General features: G+C 39.4%; 1 protein-coding gene across 2 annotated transcripts in view; it reads right to left on the reverse strand.

Moving 5' to 3' along the window:
* Positions 1-6766: 6766 nt before the first annotated feature.
* Positions 6767-17100, reverse strand: part of SPOPL (speckle type BTB/POZ protein like) — a 33214-nt gene continuing 22880 nt past the window's right edge. The window contains exons 6-11 of one of the 2 annotated variants that reach the window (XM_063161582.1): positions 16276-16453; positions 16126-16181; positions 14458-14580; positions 13082-13224; positions 12942-12995; positions 6767-10947 (exon numbers count right to left, since the gene is read on the reverse strand). In XM_063161582.1, coding sequence (XP_063017652.1) covers positions 10803-10947; positions 12942-12995; positions 13082-13224; positions 14458-14580; positions 16126-16181; positions 16276-16453 — 699 coding nt within the window. In that variant the 3' untranslated portion in view covers positions 6767-10802. Of the gene's footprint in view, positions 10948-12836; positions 12996-13081; positions 13225-14457; positions 14581-16125; positions 16182-16275; positions 16454-17100 lie in introns of both variants that reach the window. The other variant, XR_010028530.1, reaches the window with a different exon arrangement.

Raw genomic sequence — 17100 nt, forward strand, 5'->3', positions numbered from 1 at the left:
TATTTTTTTTTTTTTACTATTTCTTCATGCAGAGATGGCAGGATGATCTCTTTTCCAGCTTGGAAAAGAAGGCCCACCAAGGCAGTCCTGTACAAACTTTTCCCTTCCTCAAAGTCTGCAGGAAGGATTACTTTTCACCTCAGTTTATGCCTTCTATCGATTGATGAAAAAGAAGTTCCATTTAAAATGAAAAGAATTCCTAGGACAGTATTTTCCAGGATGACTTTGGAGGTCTTGAAAGTAATTTTTTTTTCTTTTTCTAGAAGAGCTCAAACGGACTTGAGAGCAGCAAGACTGCACACTACAGTACCAGTTTAATCTGTGAATTACATGGTAAATTCTGTCCATCCTCCACAAAGGCAACTGCATATGAAACTGGTTTTGGAATGGATTCTTCCTGGGACTCAACATTTAATTAGCCTCTAGTCTAGTTAGCCCTTTTGTTTTTGACTAACAAAGTCCTTCTCTTTACTAAATTTCTTGGGATTAAAGGTTTTTTCCTAGTGCACACATTGTCCCAGAGCAGAACACCCTGGGCCACACCTCACTCACCAGCCCCCTCTGTCTCAGCCCCATCTCCTGGCCCTTCCAGCCCTGCTCCTTCAAAAGAAAAAGGAAAAAAAAACACCACAAAAAACTTTGCTCTGTCAAAAACACACTAAACACGGGCCTCCAGCACATTTACAGTGGATTTTGAGAAATTGCTAATATTTTTGTATGACAAGATTAATGATAATATATGCCCACATTCCTAGCACTTCATGTCTACATAAAACATTGTGCCATAATGAAGATAATTGAAAGTATGACTTCCATCAATATTTAATTAGCATTTGGTGCTAACTCATTATTTCGGTGCAATTAATTTGACATCTCGCTGTATGGCCTGCACAGATTTCCTCCTGGAGGGTTGTTTTATTGGGGAGACACAAGGAACACAAAGACATGTGCACCTTCCCCAGGGATCAGGGGGGCTGTGAAATAAGGAGAATATGACTGACATTTGAATCTGCTGCAGGATACAAAAGCACATTAAAGCTCACAATGAGCACTCGGCTCAGGTATTTGTGTAGTAAAGGTGATGTTCTGCTAAACCAACACCTTCAGAAAACAAACTGTACCACCATCACACCAGGCTCTTCCATGTGTCCGTGTCCAAATCCCTTCTCCAGGCTGCAGAAGGACACACATGGTGCCAGCACACAGCTCTGGGGACCAAAGAGAGATTCTCCTCCCTTCCAAATCGTTTGTGCAGCTATTCCCCAGAGCAGCGAGAGTAACCCCGACACAGGAACAGGTGAGTGAGCCCAGCACTCCCAGCACAGCCAGAACCTCTCCCTCTGTCATTTCCCTTCACCCACTCCCAGCAGCCAGGAGAGGGACACAAAATAAATTCTGCAAGGTGCAAATGGCAAAGAATACTTGGCCTACCGTGTGAGAGGGACACCAAGTCCTTCCAGCTCAAATCTACTGGAAATAAAAGCACTCATCACCCTCTGCTTACCCATTATTTGGTGAATCTTCTGTTGATGATGTAAAATAAAACAATAACAACATAACAAAGTGCAAGTGCCCCACTGAAGTGCCCTCCCTCACTTCACTTCCCCAGCTTCACTCTCTGAGCCAAACTTGCTGAATAAAGAGCTTTTAACAGCCCCACACAGTGGCCAACCTCCCTTTGCAGCACTTCCCTCCCAGCTGTTTAACCCTGGGGAGCTGCAGGAATAGTCACCAAGTTTAGCCCTACAAGAAGCAAGTAAAGATTACAGAACTATGACAATTATTGATAGTTCTGGGGTGAGAATCTGTACATACAGGTAAATAAAGCTTATTTTTATTCCTGATGCTGTCCCAGTGGCACTGAATGTTGCTAAGCCAGGCCCAGGTTCCATTCTTGCTTCTAAAAAGGAAGAAAAATGCCCCAGGAAAAACTTCTTTCCATCTCTGTAATTCATGCAAAAACACAAACCAGGTTTATTGCTAAAGACAATCTCAGTGCAATAGCACCTTCCCCTACATATTTTTATACAGAGGAATCAGGAATGTTTAGTTTGCTCCCTGCAAACAAGCTGCAAGATTATGGATTCTTTTGACAGCACTGACAAAGTAAATACAACTGTTCATAGTGTAACTTTGAGTATTTATTACACAAAATTGGCCCAACTTCAGAATGCTTAGTTTTATACCACATGGAGCACCCTCAACAGCTGATTATTTAAAAAAACCCCAAACCTTTCTCCTTTAAAGTGATAAAACACCTGCACTTTTTACCTCTGCTTCTTTTTCCAACTGCCCAGAATATTCCAACACCTTACTGGCAAACTGCAGCCTCCTGCTGAGGGTGCACCTTGGTTACCAAATCAACACATTCTGAACACCCACACTGCTTTTTCAGGATAATTCTTCCATAAAAACAGGTTTTATACTCTGCTTAAGCACTTCAGCAATGATTGGTACAGAATATTCAGAGGTGAATCTAACTGGGGCACACTGCCCCAGTAAACACTACATATTTAACTGGGTGGCAAAACAACTGGAATGAAGTATTTATTGATTTAAAACAGCTGAAACTGCCAACACTCCATTTCTTTGATGAAGTTTATCTAAAGAAAAAGGATTTCTGGAGCTACCCAAAGAGATGCTGATTTCAGACATCCAGACCCTTGCAGGATCCCAGAGCTGGGGCAAGTTTTGGGTTTGTTTTAATGAGTCAAATGTTGGATACCTGCAGAGCAGCATGGAAAGCCAGAGCTCCTGTGCAGACAAAAAACCAGTGACTTTCAAAACCCCATGGTACTGATTTTAAACACAAAATTCACATGGTTATTTATTTGGATAAATCCCTCCATGTGTGCATGTCCAGGGTAAAACAAAATTAATGACAATATAAAGGAGGCATATAGAGACTCTAAAAATAAAATAAACAAACCAAAACCAACCTCTGAAGAGCAGATGCCCTCCAGGATTTACTCAGTTTTGCCAAATTGCAGCTGTAAATATTTCCCAAAGCTGATGCTCAAAGGATGAGCTGAGCTGCTGACAATAACTTTGTACCCCTACCCTCCCCACCTATCCACTGAAGAGAAAACTTCTTTACAGGAAAGATTGAAGCCTTGGGTTATGTCCAAATTATTTATTTGGAGAGACCATATTAAACTCCCTAATGCATCCATCTTATTCTCCCTGTTCAACTGGAAATCCAAAGCTGAAAATCTGAAAAACCCCAGCACCCCAAAGAAGTAACAGACAAACCAGCCTTGCTCACATACACAAATTTGTATTTTTTTAGAAACACTGGAGATTGAATATGCAAATTATTAGGATGTATTAATTATCATTAATCATTCCTTCACAAAGACTAGAACTAATTGGAGAAATAATTTGAGAAAATTGAAGTACATGACAGAAAGCATTAAGATTCATTAAGTTTCAATTCTCTGGTCTGTCAGCTTGTCAGAAGTAGATGCCTGCTATTCCAGCACTACTGGTAAAACACTGAGTATTTTCCTAATCTAGTACACAATTTAACCCCTTTTATAGTTTGTTCTGAGATTAACCACATCTGACATTTTCTGCTAGAAGGCACCATCACAAGGAAATTTGTATCTCCATTTTTTAAATCAGCAAAATTGAACTTGCTCAGATTTCACTATAAAGCGTTTGCAGGTTCACTAGGTATTTTGTATTTATTTCCATTATTTGAGAGGTGCCAGCACACATTCAAAAAACCCACAAGAGATGAACAGCAAGGCATTTGAAGAAAAAGCTGCATTCAAAAAATATCCACCCTGCCCCATACCCACGCCTCAAATCCATCTTGACCAGAACAGCCAATAAATACACGAATATTTTACGTCCCTCTATTTGTGGCTCTGCAATAATCCTCCCCATCAGAGCTGGTACAAACCCTTGATCCAGCACAACCACCCCAGTGCTGCTGTGTGGGAGGAACGAGGGCTTGGCAGTGCAGGAATTCCCTCCTGTGTGTGCCTGACAAGGGCAGCCCAACCTGCAAGAGGTGACAGGGACAAGATGCACCATTTCATTGACCATTTTTATTCTCCATTAAAAACACATGGTGTGGGCTTTACTAAGACCACCACAGCTCCTAATCTGGGCATGGCACAAGGACCAGAGGCAAGATTAAATGTCTGCTGGAGGGAAACATTTCACTTGTACACTTCAGTAGCAAGTAGGTGGTTTGTTTTAAAGTTTCAAGACTCAATAAACACAGCTGGGTTAGAAAATTGTGCAGATAATAGATAAAATTAATGTCAAAGCTTACTGAAAACTCACCAACTTAAAAATTGAAAATATGAATAGTTTATGTAGCAATTAAGGTTAAAATAGGTCAGACAAGCTAGAGCTTCTATGCTTTAAGATTTCATCCTATTAGAATGTTTTTTGCATACTCTTCAAAATTTACCTTTTTTAACAGAAATGGCTCAGTCAACTGTGCAGGGAGAAACGTGGGAAGTCAAACACTGTGACTGCTTAAAATGCAGCAGCAGTTGTCTCCACTCTGATCAGCAGCACCAAGTCTGACATGGTGTAATTTATTTTCTGCATGACTATCACTGCCAACGCATGAAACATGCATAAGTTGGGCAAAGCAGAGATTTCCACTCATTATCCACCTACCCTTGATTGAAACACAGCACCTGCACCAAAATATTGTTATGCTCCAAGCTCTAAAGGCAAACACGTTGGTGTCAGGAAACATTTTCAAAGAAGGCCCTGCTCCCTGCCTGACAGGATGATGATCACCTGGTATTGCTCCCTCAAACACTTGAACCAAGAGCTCAAAACACTCCCGGTACTTTCTCCATAAGCCAAGGCCATGCAAACTCTGCAACGCTGGTTTTTCTTCCCGAGTCTCAAAAATCACAAGCTTGTTTCTGTTCTTTATACTTGACTCACAAGAAGCCAAATTTTACACTTTGAGCACCAGCTTCACATGCTGTTAAAATAAAACTTATTGACACCCCCTGGAATGCAATTCTGAAGCACTCAAGAACTCTCTCAGCTGAGCCTGGGATGGGTTTTTTCCCTTGGTGCAGTGCTTGTAATGGAAAAAGCAAATCCTGAAATCCTTCACCGGACTCCTTGTATTTTTTTCAACTTTCTCTGAGAGTACAAAGAAGGAATCTTCAAAACTGACAACAAGAAACAACTTCTTCTAGTGGAAAATTGCCAAGATGTTTGCAGAAAAATAAACTGTTCCAGACTAATTTTAAGAGGCAATTAATAGCATTTCCTCTGTTAGCACACTATCACAATGTTAAGTGCAAAGTTATTTGTGTGTAATGGAAGTAGCTGCATCTTTAATCTAATTTACTTAATAAATCTGGCAAGTAAAATTTGTAGTGGAATGGGTAATATTCTACCTTGAATAGTAATTGTAACTGAAGCCATCTAAAACACAGAAAGCCATTAATGCTATGAAGTTTGGAGTAGTGGCACAAAGACTCACTTTAATCAACTTTAATTTCTCACCTGACTGCTCAGGCTGCACTCAAACACTTCAGCACCAAACCATCCCCTCAGCACAGGGCAGGACAGGCAATGCTGTACAGCAAGAGATGGTTTCTACCCATCAGCCTCTATCACCAATTCAGAATCAATATTTGAGCTTCTCCCTCTTAAAGAAAGAGGACATACACAGGACTGGACCAACACTGTAAAATACTTTTCACAATATTCAACTTAAAGGAGAAAAGGATTTCTTCAAGTGCTTAGTTTCCACACAAAAAACCCCTGGAATTTACTACAGAAAAAAAAAAACCCAGGCGGTTTCTAAAATCAATCCTCATTGAATCAATTTTGCTGAATAACAACATTTTTTATGATTAACCACTGGGAGGAAAACCATCTTCAGAAAGGATAAAAATATGGCCTTCTAAATAAAGAAATAATGAAGTTTAACATTCTTTATCTGGAATTTCAAGCTCAGGTCAGACATTTGGATTGCATAAATAATTCTGATACCACTCAGGGGTAACCAGTCCTGCTCCCCTCAGAGGTTACTGAACTCTCTGTGGGGATGTGAGTTTTGCCATTACTGATACAAACCCCATGAAGAACATCAGACTGGATCACTGTGGAGTCAGTTAAGGGATGATTTATTTTGTTTTAAGCACACCTGGAGAATTTTGCATGTACCTACCCAGACACACACTTTTTATAAAATAACTTACCTTGACATCACCATTTTCAGGAGTTCAGAGTATCCAAAGCCACATGCCAACAGCGCCACATATCACTGCAAATATTTATAACCACATGAAACCCCTTCCATACCACTCCTCCTCTTCCACAGCACTTCTCCTGTAACAAATGCCAACAGCATTCCTGCTGGATGGGCTCAGCAGCAGCCTGTGCTCCTTGGCAGGACAAAGGATGATGGGTTTTGATGGTGGGTGGAAGAAGAAAGCAGATTTCAAACCCACCAATCCCATCTTCACTACCACAGCATCAACCCTCCTTCCCACCAGCCCTGACGGAGTCTGTGCTAAGGGAGACACCTCAGGTGGGAAAGTTAAGCTGTCCCGAGCTTTAAAGTGTCAAACCAGAAAAATAACCAGGTTAATGGGTTAAAATTAAAAATAACCAAGGCTGCAAGATCCTCCCCAAAGGAGGCTTCCAAAAGAACAGCAGCATATTTGACATCAGACTGACAGTGCAGACAAAATATCTTTCTCAAAGCAAAGGCAGCCATTGGGAACAAATGCAAGCACAGACAAGAAATAAAGACAGACACACTCTGTATAAGTAACAACTTTATTGTAACTTGATGTGCTGAAACGCAAAAATATTTTCAGCAACAAGGTACAAAAAGTATTTCACCATTAACATCAGCTGATAAAAAAAGGCTGGATGGTTTGATACGACTGTTTACATATCTGAATTTCTCTTTATCATTTCCACCCCAAAACAGGTCCAAGTCATTTCACTGGTTTAACTTCTAAAATAGGACTCATTGATCTTAAGCCTTCAAAAACCAGGTTACAAATACAGTGAAGATCCTTGCAAAACACTTGAAATAGTGAATTCCCTTTACAAACATAGTCCATTTACTGTAAGCAGAAGCCAAGATATGAGACTAAGTGTCTTGGCTAGCTAAGGAGCTAAGCTCTGCACTAAACACACTACTGACAACAGACAGAGGACAGGTAACATTCCATTTGTCAATTACAAAAAAAAAGCAATTAAGCTTAGGAATTTTAATCAACTGTAAAATTGAACAAAATTTGACAACATTTCAGGTGGCAGTACCTCACGTTTGCAATTCACTGCCTTCTATGAAACACAGTTTCAAATACTGCACATGGCTTTTATTCTCCCAAAGGAGAAGCCTTGCTGTGAGGATTTAAAAGGAACACAATCTCTGTGTAGGTCCTCTACTGATCTCCTGTGCAAAGGTGAATTTTATACTAAATACTCAATGTGTACAAAAACATCAGAACTAGAGTATCCTTGTGTCCATGATTATCACGTTTTGACATACACTTATCTTGTAACAGCAAATATTATCACAATTTCACAAAAATATACCATTACTCAACTTGTATCTGTAATACTTATTCCACTTGCTTGTGTAGTTTGTACCTTGGTGAAATTGAATTTAGGAAGCAAGAATCAACATGCAACAGAGGTCAAATGCAATTTGAACTTTTCCATCTCAATTGTGTACCAAAGAGCATTCTTCACCTTTACAAATACATTTTACAAAGACCTTGCACCCTGTTAAATCATCCCTTCATTGCAACAGTTTCCTATAAAGGCACAATGTGTTCATACTTCTGCATGCAGTAAATGGACTAGGAAATAAGGATTATTTATTGAAGCAACTTCCACCCAAAGCATCTCCTTAGGAGAGGTCTGAATGGAGAAAAAAAAAATATATATATATAATACATAATAGCATTTTAACAGCAAATTGAGTCCTTATTTTTAGAAAGTCACCCTTGACAAAAAACACCACACAGTCACACACACACACACGCACACACACACAGGACACATGCAGGGTTCTCCCCAGAAAAGCACAGAAGTGGTGGTTCACATCTATGAGAGTAGTGTTGGCAAGCCAAAACATGGCACCTTCATACAGAGGCATATTCCTAATCTGGAGGGAACCAGGAAAAACCCCCAGGGTCTCAGCCTGGAAAAACCTGACCACTGATTATTCCTGATCTGCTGCACTTCCAACTGAGGCTTTAAGGGCAACTTCTTGAGATGTGGGGAATGAAACCGAGTTACTGAATCCAAAGGGGAAGGTTGGAATTATCAACGTCCCGTTCCAGTGAGAACACTGCATGTAAATAATTAAAGAGGTGAATAATTAGTGCACTCACTTAAGAATACAGCAACTGCTTTACCTTTTTCTCAAGATCTGTCAGAACCTGAAAACATAAATAAAGAAAGTCCAGTCTGAACAGATGGATCAGCAGAGGGCTCTTTCCTGTTGGTGTCACACACAGTTCACACTGCCTGGCTCGAGGAGGGGACACTCTATGATGCACACAATATCACAGCACAGTGTCTGACATTTTTTTGGTACTAAGTGTGCTATTAGGCTTGAAAAAAAAACATCCTAGAAATCTTTAAGCTTTCCATCTGATTACTGTGAGTTGTTGCTTTAGAACAGGCTGACCTGGGCAATCATTACAGCATTAAATATTCAAGTCACTTTGCACGTGAGCGCTGTGAGCGTTACAGTGATGAGGATGAGGAGCTGAAGTCCCAACACGTTACACAGTGCAGCAAAAATATGATTCTGGAATAAACACCTTCACCTCCTGTTCTGGAGAATGCCTGTGAGACCTTATCTCAGATAAATATTTAAAAATTGATAAATCTCTGTATATATATCATTTGATGCCTTGTGTATTATTAAAATTTCTGATTTTACACTTTAGCCATCATAAAGATTTAGCTAGAGGGTAAGAAAAAATTCATGTTTGGAGGTTTTAGTCTTCAAAATGGGACTGGGCATTTTTTTCCAATTTACCTTTGTAAGTGGTTCACTAGATGCCAAAGTATAAAATTAAATATTCTTTCCTCTAAAAATTTCATTCAGAGCAAGTCAGATGAATCTCAATGAAATGAGGATGGAGAAACAATCTGAAATTCTTCCTCTCTTCCCTGCACGACTTTTTTTAATAGGCAAACTCAAACCCTTACACAAAGTTGTTTATAAATTAGGTGAGATCTCCTCCCATTCCCCACTGTAAAACCCCAATCTTCCCCCCAAAAAAAGAAATACAGCATATTATCACTATTACAGTAAACTCAATGCAATAACTCAGGGAACATTTAGAGTGTGCACTACTGCAGACTTTTCCTCCCAATTGTAAACAAAGCTATCAAACACTGAGGATGTTGATATTAAAGCTAAGGTTCATATAGTAAAGAACTGGCCCATGACAAGCAGTTTACAAATGTTTCATCCTTTTTTCACATTATGCAGAATTTCAATACCATCCACAATGCTAGTACAATAACTGAAATGCAAGACTGAGCAAGTCTCTGCTTGCAGATACCATCTGACATTTCAGGGAAACACTCCTGGATGTGTGCACAGCCTCCCCAGGTGTTTGTGGGAGCCGTGCATGTACGTCAAGATGGGAAAAATCCCCTCAAAGTTTTTTACCATTCACATGCCTTTTTCAAATAAGCGAAAATATTTTGTTACTTAAATATGAAAGCTCGCAATAGCCACCTTCAATTGAGTCTTAAAAAGACATGCCTTTCTTTTCTAACAAAACTAAATCCCATGTGGCTGTGGGCATCTTAAAATGTATCTAAAAAGTTAAGCCACAATTACCTGTACCTCATTAATTCATCAAAAGCAAAATATATATGTACCACACAACATACAAAAGTTACACATTAAAAGTGCATATTCAAAATCCATTTGGCCCATTTCCTCAATTTACATTTGGTCATTCTATGCATCCTTGACTTTTCTATGCAACCATACACTGGGATATATTTATTCCATATACAACACCGTTCCTTTTCACATTGAGCTCCTTCACCTCTCGTTCAGTTCTGCATTAAATGTAAACTAATGATGGACCGTAAAGAAACACAAGCAAAAGGTTTATTCTGTGTTTCTCTTCACCGCTGGGACAGCTTTGACACACACACAATAAGCATTACAAACTGTAATGAAAATACATTTTTGGGCCAAACCATTGCATATTTGCCCCCACAATGAAAAATAAATTATGTTCAAAGCAGTATATTGCCATAAATAGCCTGTGGGCATTTGCTGAAGGTTAACAGGCTCTCCCTATATTTAGCACTTGCCTAGGGTACATGATGTGCCTCTGGTTCAAGTGCTTTTAGTGAGAGGCCAGCCAAAACCTTCCAGTTAGCACAGGACCGAACTATAATCTTTTTCTTTTTTTCTTCTGAAAATAATGGAAGATCCCTTTCAAAAATTAATCTTCAGTTTTCAACTTTACTGCATTATGGAGCTAGTGCAATCCTGCAGAGCCTAGTCAAAAAGACAAGGCACGTTAAAAAATAATAAAAAAATCAAGATACATTAGACTATATGGACTAGAGAGTCATTGAAGATAATTTAAGGCCTTTCAGTGAATTAGAGTAATCAGTCTAATTTAAAGCTGAGGATTAAACCATAAATTATCCATCTGAAAAGCAAACAATAGGCTTTTTCAGCTTCTGTTCTGTGGACAAGGATAACAAAAACTCTTGTTATGGTTTGTGAAAACACCTCTGGACAAGGAGGAGTGGAGTCAGTCCAATTTCTCTAGAGTTCATGGAAGATCTCAGGACTGTTTTAGCCGTTTGCGTGGAATGCCAAACTGTGGACACTGTGCAGACGCCAGAGCGCGAAAGGCCTCGGCTACTAAGTGAGGGTGGGAGTGGATCATGGACTTCCAGCCTGCAGTTTCCATTATGTCTGTTGCTTGGCTGAAAACAGAAGCATTAAGAACAGTCACACCATTTCACAGACCAAATGCACGGTGGAGAAGAGCAGGCAAGGCAGAAGTGCTGCAGTGAAATATTGTGGGACAGACCGGGGATGCCGGGGAGGGTGCCAACAGAGAGAAGCAGCAATTTGCAGTTTGGGTATGGAAACATAATCAGATGTGGGACAAAAGGTACCAGCCAGACCTCAGCTAGAGAACTGTGTCAGAATAACCACCTTGAAATTGCTCATGAGAAACAATAAAGAGGAAAACTAGGAAGAAAATGAGGTCTGGTGCAGAGACAAAAAGCAAGGGAAGACACGATAATCTCATTACATAAAAGGGCATGCTCAATTTGGGGAGAGAGAAGGATGACAAGATGAATCAGCTGAAACTGCCTCAAAAATGATGCAGTTCATCTCCTAGAAAGAGCCATGAAGGCAGATTAGCTGGCTGGCTCCAGACCCCTTCACTGGGAGCCTGCAGTCTCAGTCTCATATTGAGAACATTCACTCTTTTTTCAATGTAGATGATGGGCCACATTCAAAACAGCTCTCAATGGCCACTGTTGATTTTTAACTAACACAAAAGTAACAACAGATTTCAGCAAGTATCACACTTACACCCAGGAGATAAAAACTATGTATTTACTCAATGTATGTATTTACTTTTTGGTTAAATAACAGGAAAAAAAGCAAAAAATTCACTTGCACATGAAGAATATTGTATTGGTTGGGTTGCATGTCACACTGACACAGGAAAAATTTGAAACTAATATGCATCAATCCCAAGTTCCCAATGCTCTGCATTTTCACAAGCCTTTTGTGAGCACCCTCACACTGTTTCAGGAACATTATCAAGCATGAAGTTATCAGCTGACCTCTACACCACATGACCTCTAATCTTTGGTAGATTTCTAACGCAAGCCTTTAATCTGCTGCTGCAAGTCAGTGAGGGTAAGGGCCTTGAGAAACAATACTAAAGTTCAGACTCTCTGGTGCCCAGAGTCAGTAAATTAAGCCAAGCCCTCTCCTATTATTTCCTTGAATTCCTGTAGATGTTTTAGCTGAAGCAAAGATGGCCAGCATGTTAGCTAGCAAACATTCAAGACAGAAATCAGCTCAGGAACTTCCAAATCACTTGAGAAGAAATACATGAAGTAGTTACATAGTTACAATTCTGACCTATCTCTATTACTGATATTTTACTATTTACTTTCACCACCCACTGCTTTTCCACATCATGCTCAACCACTACGCCTATGAAACCTTTTTTTTTTCAAGGAGAAACAACAATTTAAACTAAGTGGTACAACACAGCCTTTAAGTTCTCTGGAGATTCTGATGGCAAGAATTAAGTGCTCCACTGCCCTTACACTGTTTGAGCCTACTGCCAGCTGTTCTGCAGCTGGCTGTCTTCCACTCTGTGATTCACTGGAGCTGCTGCAATCCAGAGGCTGAGCCACACAGTCTCAACCTATTTCCAGTGTAGGCAGGAGCCCTCAGAGTCAGAGGGACCTGACTGACAAGTTGTGTGGCCTCCAGAGCACTTGTGCTGGCATGTGGGAAGGTGCACAAACACGTCCCCAAAGGCAAGGAGAGCAACTGCCCTCCTTTCTGTGGAAATACTGCAGGCTCACACTGACCCAAGCAAGTCTCAAAACCACACTGGGGTTATCACTCCTCCAGGCACAAAGCTGGATACTCATGAGAATGGTTTTCTCTATAAAGGCTGCTTCCATCATCTCACAGCACTGTGCCCCTGGGAGAGGGAATGAAAACCAGCTATTGTTAGGATCTCACACTGGAGAGCAGCTAACATTCCCTGGCATTTAAAGGGGGAGTCACAATCATAACTGGGGTAGCATCTGCTGAATCCTACTTTACTTACAGTCAGTGACAGGCCTCAGTAGTGTGGAAATGAAGCAACAGTTCTTAAGATCTGCAGTCTACTTAGCAGTGTTTGTACAGAACATCGTGGGGCAGGGAAACTTACTTGCTATTCCAGTTTTTCCCATCTTTACACCCAAGTTGTCTAAGAACACTGCACCTGCAAGAGAGAAGTGTGCTAATATTGAGAAAGTACACCAAATATAAACACAAACATACTTAGTAAGTAATCCAAGTGTTACTTGCCTGTTAATAAAGTCTATTGCTTGTGCTTTTAGCTGTTCAGCGCTGTGCAAATCTGCGAGGATAAGAATGTCAGCAACATTTTCTACCGAGAGGTTACTACAGAGTGCTTCCTCACACATCACCTTCAGCCGTTCCAGTGCATACTGGAGAGAGAGAAAAACTGCACTAATCATTCCTCAAACTCATTCCCTCTGTCCCCATCTCTACAGTTCTTTAGACACTTCCAGCCAGGCTTGGTGCTTCACGGGTTTAACATCAAACTGCTTCCCCACGGGTGCTGCACAGCACAGTGTGCTGCACTGGACAGTTCTCAGGTGGAACACAGGCATTAGGCTTGGCACAAACTCATTAAAGACCCTGCTGACAGAGTTTTTATCAAACAACAGAAATAACTCATTCAGTAGTTTTCATTTAACTTTTTTTTTTTGGTAAAGGAGGAGAAACGAAGAGCCAAATCAGCATTGAACAGGTTCACATCTCTAAGTGAGGGGCAGGAAATGATACAATGGAGCTTCATCAACTACATTGCTTAAAACAAATTTAACTTAATCCCCAACCCATCTCTGAATTTCCTAATTTCCCTCATTCCTTTGATAAAGCCCACAAGAAATTTGATGGGAAAAAACTGCATCCCCATATTATATTTTGCATGAATAAACTGTGCTGCTTTTTTGAAGGGTGTCACAGTCTGAACAGGTTTCATTGTTATTTTCTGGTATTGCAGACAATCATATATATATATCAACCTTATAATAGTCAACCTCATATAATCAGTCTTATAAAGGTCTCTACATTTATCAATTATGCCCTAAATCAAGGCCAGCATTAAAAAAAAACCCTTAATTGCTCAGCTGCTATAAATCCCTTCACCTCAAAAATCACAGTAGAAAAAGTATTTCAAAGAACAACAATTTTAAGAGTAGACATGATCCCAACAAAGATGAGATGAAAGATTAGAACTGTTGGGTTTGTAGGGAAGACAAAAAGATGAAAGTTCTAAAGTAGCAGTACTTAGGGAAGCACAGTTAATTCAAGAACTTGAATAAATCTTCTTGAAGAATACAAAGATCTAGTATACATTTTATTCAAAACTCAATTTTCCAAATCCTATTAATGGTCTCCAATTTCTAAAAATATTTCATAAATATTTTTAGAAATAAATACCTGAAACACTTCTCTTTAAAAAAAGATTTATCAGCCTTATACTGCTAAAAAAAAATCTATTCTTTCCTATCTTTCTTCATTTCTGATAAGAACTGCTCCTCATGTTTTAAAATAGCAAAATACATATTAAACAATCTGAAAATATTTTTTTTTTAAAATCAACATTCCCCAAGCAAACACCAGATTTGGGACGTTTGGAGTCAATTACTTACTTTGTCTGCAGCTGCCAACAAATTGTCAGCCATTTTTTCAAGGTTTGGTGCTTTTCCTGTGTAAATGAATCTCATCATTTCTTTAAAAACTTCAGGGTCTACATCATTTATTTCTACACGATTCTGGTAAAGAAGAAGAAACAATGAAAGTCTTTGGAATTTAGCTACAATTTCAAATTGAATATTAAATATCAACTACATGTATGCTACAAGTTTTCATTCACCATCCATCAGACAAAATCCTAACAAATTTAAGGTAACATTCAACAATGTTAAGCTGAAAGCAATCAAAATAGCTCTTAAAACTTAGGTAGAAATCAGCAGGAAAAGCTCCAGTAATAAAAGGTAATTCTTTTTTTTTTCCTAGAAATGCATAACTCTGGAGTCTATCACACAGACTGTACATAAAAATCAAGAGTTTCAGGAATATTGAAAAATGCTTCTGAGCTTCCAACACAAAGACAATGTGTTTGGAATATCAGAAATCAGAGAAGCAGACAAAACAAATTGAGCCATTCTTGGCTCAACTTAAACTGAGTCAACACAGCCCAGGTTTTGTTCTGAGAATCCAAAAAGCAAACACACTGAACTGACATCACACAGCTGAAGACTGCCATAATACAACAGTGGCACTGCAAGCTTGACAAATCCTAAAATAATATCTCTTACAAACAACTAATGAAGTGGGAAATGATGTCAAAGATGTAGAAGCAAACCCCAGAGTTTTGAAAGGAGTATAAAAATCCCAGGCACAGGAGATGTGCATGGTCTGCTTTCCTGTCAGTGGAGATGCACTGATGGATCTGATGAAGGCAAAGGCCTGGCATGGCACATTACTCAAGCTGTGACATGCCTGGGTTTTTTTCAGACCAGGAACCTCTCAATGAAATGGTCCCAGCATTCCAATTCCACCTGTGAAAACTGGAGGTGCTGGCAAGGAAAGTGACCCTCAGCTGTACCACAGCACTACGTTCACCTGATGTGTTTGTGCAAGTGGCATCTTGCAGTTTTCAACACCAAATGATGACCATCCATCACAACCCTCCTGTGAGGTCATCAGTTCCTCACCTTTTCATGGATTCTGCCCATAACCAACCCACTTTTGATAATTCTTCAAGAAAGACACAAACAGCTCCTCGCTATGGGAGACATCAAGTGCATAAAAGCAGCAGCAGTGCTCTGCTGATTAAGAAACCCTCTATCCAAAACACTTACACAGGTCAAGTGCCTGCAGAAGCTGTGAATGAAAAGGTGTTCCACTGCCTGAGGGCTTAATGCCAGTCATAATCCACCTCTTGTTTCTTGGTTACCATAAAAAACACTCCAGTACTCTACAGCAAAACCTCAGTCAAGTCTACCAGCTGATAGGAAGATACAAACTGAGTCAAAAAGGGGGGTCAGGATTACCAGGTCAATTACACCAGTAGCTGATGTTTAAAAACACTGTCTAGGGCAAATACAAGTACCTGAAAAAATCCAAATCCTCCAGCACCTCTCCACTCTTTCTACTCAACTCCCTCAGAACTCACCAGGACAGGTTCAGGAACTGTCCCTCATGCACATAAGAACCCTCATCCTCCTCAATCTGCTCTGCCTCAAGTTTTCTGCAATGTTTTCCTCTTTCACAAGGTACAAATATTTACATGTAACATTTTCAGTGAAGCTTACCTTTTTGCTTTCTTCCATTTCATGTTCAAACATTGCATTAAAAACTGGAGATCGTGCTGTATCAAGAAAAGTAAATATTAAATATAATCAAATTTTAAATTTATGGCAATTTAAATTACAAAATAATAGCAATACAAAAGTAGAAAGTACCTGCAAGGACAGATTTATGTGCTTTGAATTCTTGTCCTCCTACATAAAAACTGCAATCTGTAAATCTTGTTGTTTCCCAGAGATTCCCTAAATCTTCTGCTAGTCGACATTCAGGTACCTTCAAAGTGTTTGTATTAGACTGTCCTGATATATTTACTGAGTCTTGGACCACGCTTACCTAACAGAAAATCACAGCAAGACAACTCCTTCATAACTGAATGCCAACAAGAATTAAATCACAGTAGTACCTATTGCTAGAATTCCAACAATTCCAAAGCAAAGCAAAAAACAGTGAAGCTTCTGGCATTAGGCCAGAACCATAAATTAATTCTTTACAGTTTACTTTAAAGTAACAAAAAACAAATAGGGCTTACTCTAATATTGTGTACTTATCCAACCAAAACAAAAAGAGAGCACAATACCACATGCCACCTGACAGAAATGCCAATATAAATAAGGACAGATACAGTTCTTGGAAAACCAGTGGGAACAAAAACAAGTTAATGCTATTTCAGAGTTAAATTAACAGTTCAACACTTCACCCATCTCAGTAAAATATACACAATATAAAATTATATAGAGATTATCAGGATCACATGGTCACAGAAAAGTTCAGAAGAACAATCTGTAGAATTTTTCAATATCCCTTATTGTACTGACAGTTAAGTTCATACATAACCCACAGTGTGATAGTGCAAACTAAGTGCAAGTAACAGCTCCTTCATTATTTTATTTAACTTAGTCCAGATGAGGCAGGAACCACAAGTAATTGTTTTCCAAACAAGATTAAAAGCCATTAAATTCAAAATACAAGGTGTAAGTAAC

Source organism: Melospiza melodia, chromosome 8 (assembly GCF_035770615.1).
Source record: "Melospiza melodia melodia isolate bMelMel2 chromosome 8, bMelMel2.pri, whole genome shotgun sequence".
NCBI lineage: Eukaryota > Metazoa > Chordata > Aves > Passeriformes > Passerellidae > Melospiza > Melospiza melodia.